The sequence below is a fragment of the Artemia sp. Qi Xiang Cuo genome, chromosome 8 (assembly GCF_049724085.1).
Source record: "Artemia sp. Qi Xiang Cuo chromosome 8, ASM4972408v1, whole genome shotgun sequence".
Lineage (NCBI taxonomy): Eukaryota > Metazoa > Arthropoda > Branchiopoda > Anostraca > Artemiidae > Artemia > Artemia sp. Qi Xiang Cuo.
Genome location: NC_142801.1, coordinates 53,441,083 through 53,446,835, shown reverse-complemented (window position 1 = coordinate 53,446,835; position 5,753 = coordinate 53,441,083). Strand labels below are relative to the sequence as shown.

Here is a 5,753-nt window from a genome sequence, read left to right as displayed (position 1 = left end):
AATAATTTCTCCAAAAATATTTTATTCAGAGATTTCACGTTAAAAAGTTATCCAATCACTAATTACCCCTTTTTTGATCTAGCCTCCTATCAATTCTGAGTTTCCGGCTAGAATTAGACAAAGCCCGTCTTAATCACCAATTTGGTAACCCTTTCGCAATAACAAAAGGCTTAGCAGTGATTACATCTCATTGTCGGTGACAATTCAATCAGATCAGAGTTGTGTAAATGGAATACCTTTTTCGCAAATTGAGTTAGCTTCTATGTCATAGGCAAAATATTTGAATTCCTTTAATTCAAATCACCTATCAAGTTATCAAAAAATATTTGAACTAGAAGTTATAGGCAATACCTGTTTAGAAAAAATCCACGTAAATTATGTCAAAAAAACTTGTCCTTCATAACATGTTATGCAAAAAATGAGTGTCACATTAGAAAACCCGTCTGCTAAGGCAAGTATCGTTCGTAGTAATAGGTGACTGACCCGTGGTAAGCCAATGTACCGGTTAAACTGCACACCACTCATTTTTTCTCCACTTATATCCTCTCAAATAAACTATTCTCTCTGAATTCAATTCTCTTACTAATATGAATTGTAGTGAAAACCATTTCTTTTATTCAAATCCCAACCACAAATCAAGTTATACTCACTCTCTTTGAAAAGGTGTAATGCCCTGTAGAAATGTTTACCTATATGCATGGGGATAGTCACTCTCTTTGAAAAACCAAACCAGACTATACCCATCAAACTAGACTATACCCACCAAACCAGATTGTACCCACCAAACCAGATTATACCCACCAGAAACCTGTTTGGTACAGGGGCCTATGCAAAGTATAAGGTTGATTACTACTCTCCTATGGGTTCTTTTTTAATTACTTTATTAAAGAATCAGATTGCGGAAGCAAAAATCTTATACTGAAATCATCTACAATGGCATAGCAAAACTACCGAAAACAGTAGTGAGGTTAATGTCCACTAAGCCTTTTAAAGACCGGAAAGTTATTTCGGCTTTATTGATATAAATTTTTGTTTCGAGGCGCGTTTTTATTTTCCATTACATAAAAAAAACACCATACTAACCAGGATTGCTAAAAAGTACTAGTCACTGCAGATTGGGAGCTTAATATACTAATGTTCATTCCTGAACTGCAGAAATAAATAGGCTTTAAGAATCAATGCAAACAGGAGGGTCTCATGGCCCTACAACTTTAACTGAAATGTCTAAACGGCCGGAATTTTCAATCAGATCAACAAACAACAAAAATATATATTTCACACGATGTAATTCTTGCATAGGGCCAAATGCGATGATAATTGCTTGTTTTTTAGACACAGTCTATAATTTAAGAGCTGAGGTGAAGTCTCAAAATGTACTGGAAGGCAATTACCATATCTAGTGCCCTTTTTAAGTGAATATAATATCGTTGAATACATTAATACATCTTTTTAACTAAAATTTCAACCAAATACCCTTCACCGATATGACTTCGTGAAATCATCCAAAAATCCTGATAAATGCTGCAAAATTCCTAATAATGCTTTCCACTGGGTTCCAAATAATACCAGCAAATCATGGTTGTAGCGCTATTACAGGAAGAACAAAGTAGAAAAAGCAATAGATACGACAATTTCTACATCTAGTTCACCATATTTAGTGACTTTTAACAATTTAGATAAGTAATAATCATTACTACTAAGCAACTCAAATCCTAATCCTCCTGTTCGAGAGGAGAGTCCAATGGTCTGTATACTGTGATAAATATTGTTAAAGATTGATTATTGTGTTCTACGATATTACATTCACTTAAAAAGGGCACTAGATATAGTAATTTCCTTCCAATACGCTTTAAGAATTCACCTCGGGTCTCACATTGTGGACTATGGCTCAAGAATAAGTAACTATCATCGTATTTGCCATCATGCTAGAATTACACCGTGTGAATTTTTTATTATTGATTTAGTTAAAAATTGAGGGCGTAAAAAAATTTCAATTTAAGATATAGAACTAAGGGACCCTTAACTGGGAAGAAATTTGTTGCGTTGATTCTTAAAAACCTATTTTTTTGCCGTTCAGGAATGAATATTAATATATATTAAACAAACTTCACACTCTAAAGTTACTGATATATTTCAGAAATCCTGGTTAGTATGGTGATTTTTATTTTATTTGATTTTTTTATTATATGGTAAATAAAAACAGACACCTCGAAATAAAAACTGTTTTCAGTAAAGCGTAAATGAAATTCTGGTCATTAGACAATGCGAAATGAAAGTGTCAGGAACAAGAATAAACGGACCAAAAAAATTCATTATCTTAAAAAATTCGTTATCTCGTAAAAAAGTTACCTTTAAAACACAGGTTTAGACTAATTACGCTTCGACCTGTCTATTTGACGGGTGAACGCAACCATAGTGGCACTGGTTCTGGTTTTTTCTTTACTAGGTTCCAGTTAAAAAAAAAAGAACTAATGAGTTTTCTTTTTTCAACACATTTTAAAATAATTTTTTAATACTATATTTATCCAACCGGCCTCAATAATTTTACAACTACATATACTCTTGACGGTTCAAGAGTACTGCTAGGCGTTAAAAAGCGAATCATCAGGAGATGAAAAGTAACCAAGAAATTTATGTTTTAGGGATATACCTGGGACCATTAGAGAAGGGGGAGGGGGTAATGAGCATGGTTGGAGTAGCGAATTCCATTTGGATAGAGCATCAACTTGGGAATCTAATGTTAGGCCTACTAGCCTCTTTTATTACAGTGTTTTCTTCCTAAGAGCCACCCTCCTTCGCTATTACAAAATTTACTCATGCCCTCCTAAAGGCGCTTTGCTTTAATCCCATAATTTTCACTTTAATACCCTTAGCCTTTTAGGAGACACCCAGAATCAAACATTCTCGCTTTTCCCAATAATTTGATGAAAAACCATTATTTCTTTAATAGATTTTGATGTACGCACACGAGTATATACATCCACGTAAACAATACATAAAGCTTCTTCACCGCTTTTTATCACTACTTATTCCAGTTTGGTTTGGTTATTTGATACGGAGAACATTCTGGTGGGAATTCTTTTAATATCTCTTACGGTTTTTTCCCACTAAATATATATTGCACACATAAAAAGCCATCGGCGTTTCCTTAGCTGGCACTTGTTGATGAGCACAACACAGGGAATCAGGAGGCGGAGTTGCTCAAAAATGACGTCACTCCAAAGTGAAAAGCTTGTTTTGAAAAAATACGTATGTAATATCCTCTTGTCAAATAATCTATTTGAGGTCACCTTAAAAAAAGAGGTTTCATATTTATTCGATCCGAAACCATTTTCGTAAGGTTTCAGGCTATTTGTTGAAATTCTCATATTTTTTTTTACATTAAACTTTGAACGATACTATTAGCCGAAATAATGCGAAAAGAATATACTAAAAAAATAATAATAATATTAGTATACTTTTGTTATTTTGGTTTCTTGGGCTTCAACATTTTAGAAGAGCTAATCTTTACGTATGTCAATTTATGATGGAAGTCAGCCATGTTTTATTTGCATTTATAATTCAGCAAATGCAATGGAAATCGGTTTATGACGACATTTCAGGGAATGAAGTAACGGGGTCTCTGAAATATGGCGTCGGAATCCAGAAAAGATATTTCAAAAGATACCTATGGTATACCATCTTGCATATGAAAATTCTATAGTGCTGTTTTTTCTTAAATAAATGCTTCAATTGCTCTGCTCTGCTTTGGTACTTTTTTTCTCTTTATTCTTCTCAGGACGCTCTTTCGATACCATGAACTGTGATAAAAATAGTCTACAGGCATACAAGTAATCTTTATATATGATCATCTTTTACTAGCAATAGTTGTTTGACCTGCGTTCTCCACTGATCTTGTACACACTTTACTATTTTTGCATAGATAGTAATAACGAACTAGGCTGGCCATGCTTTTATGGGGGAGCACATTTTGAATTGAACGAAAAGACTTTCCAAGCACACGAACAGCTTTCTCAAATATAATTTTGTCTTCTTGAGTCCATTCATCTTGATAGGGTTCGTAGCATGTAAGCATAGCTTCAGCCTTCTTTATATCATAGTTATAGCGAAATAGCATGCCCAAAGCCTGTTCGGTGGCGTATTCATATTTATTTTTTGCCATTGCCGCAAAATCATCAATTTCCTGGTCACTAAGACTTGTATTGGGTGACCAAACTAACACGCTTTTGTCATTATCCAGGTCTATACTCCTTTTTGATAGAGGTATGAACTTCGGTATTGAGGCTTGATTATCTTTGCAATAAGGTATTACATGATCAGAATCTTCTTCATAATTACTTTTATAAGATACTTCTTTTCTAGATCTCTTTTGTGGAATTGATCGTGAAACTCCGGTTTCATGTATTGTGTTGCTCATATTTAGTAGATGAACGTTTGTCAAGTATAACCGGATGGTATCAAGTATAACCAGATTCATTCCTTAAAGGCATTTTTTTGGGGCCTTGAGAAAATAGAGACGAACTTCTAGTTTTGTTTTTGGCCCTAGTAAATGACATTAAATTTTAATATTTTTGTGCACTTTGTAGAATCTGAACAATAGGAAATATAGAAGATTTATTTCAATAAATAAAACGACTAATAATTATGACGTAGAAGTACAGACTTTGGTAAAGGTCTTAGTTGTACACAAATGCCACGAGTTGAAATCTTATGACCCAATTCTTTCAAGAACTGTTAAGTGACAAAAGTGCTTTTGCCATTTAATCCGAGGTGTATTTTAGTGAAAGTTTCACGTTTAGTTTTAATTTAAAAACTACTTTTGGGTTTGTTCAGACAAGAAATGCAGTCTTTATCATTAGCCCCAGCATTTTCATGCATGTGGAAGAGACAAATAAAAAAGAAGGTAATCCATGAAGATTCGTCCTTAAAAGTAAACTTTACTCCAGCTTTGTCGAGCTTTAAGTTGTTGTAGATAGACTTTTCTCGAGTTAATACACAGAAAAGTTATACACTCAAATGCATCTTCACAGGGAGATTGCAGTTTTAAAATGTTCGTGGTAACGAACTTAGAGCAGGGAGCAACTCATGCTAGTAGTAAAATTCAAAATAAAAAAAAACAGAAATTTTTATAGACAACAGTAGGCTACTGCTCCAAGAAATCACCTAAAGAATATAGTTTCATTTGTAATTACAAAAAAAAAAAAAAAACAGAGAGAAAAAAAACTCAATGAAAGAAAAGAAAAAAAAACGACAAACGAGACTGCGGCCAGTAGAGAGAAAAGACAACAAATGTAAAACAACGCGGACATTTCACCTGTGTCAAAACAAGGCATCTTCAGCACAAGAGATACACATGAAGAACAAGATTAAAAAAGGAAACAAAACAACCAAACTAAGACTAAAAACAAATATATATATATATATAACTTTAGTAGCAACTAAATCGCTGTGCCATTTCCAAGATAAATTACAATCCACATAAAAACCAAGGTATCGCACACAATTTACCTGATTCATGTAAACTGTGTGAAAGTTTGTGGCTCTTCACTCAATAAAATTTTTCCACCAAGATCAATCGGTGTTCCCACTCTACTATACACCATAAAATTAGTTTTACTCAAATTTGCTGATAAAAGTCTAAGACTAGTGAATGTATAAAATTGAGCCATTACACTATCAACTTTTTCTACTAGATATTCAACAAAACGAATAGAAAAATTAAGAGCAATATCATCTGCAAACAAAGTAAAACA

At 33.5% G+C, this 5,753-nt stretch overlaps 1 protein-coding gene across 1 annotated transcript; it reads right to left on the bottom strand.

Moving 5' to 3' along the window:
- Positions 1-3,847: 3,847 nt before the first annotated feature.
- Positions 3,848-4,477, bottom strand: LOC148949560 (REST corepressor 2-like). The gene has a single exon (XM_089092728.1). It carries the CDS (start codon positions 4,475-4,477, stop codon positions 3,848-3,850), a length of 630 nt encoding a protein of 209 aa, XP_088948854.1.
- Positions 4,478-5,753: the final 1,276 nt, after the last annotated feature.

Excerpts from the sequence above, each read along its gene's own strand:
- LOC148949560 (XM_089092728.1), bottom strand. The coding sequence starts at position 4,477 with ATGAATCTGGTTATACTTGATACCATCCGGTTATACTTGACAAACGTT.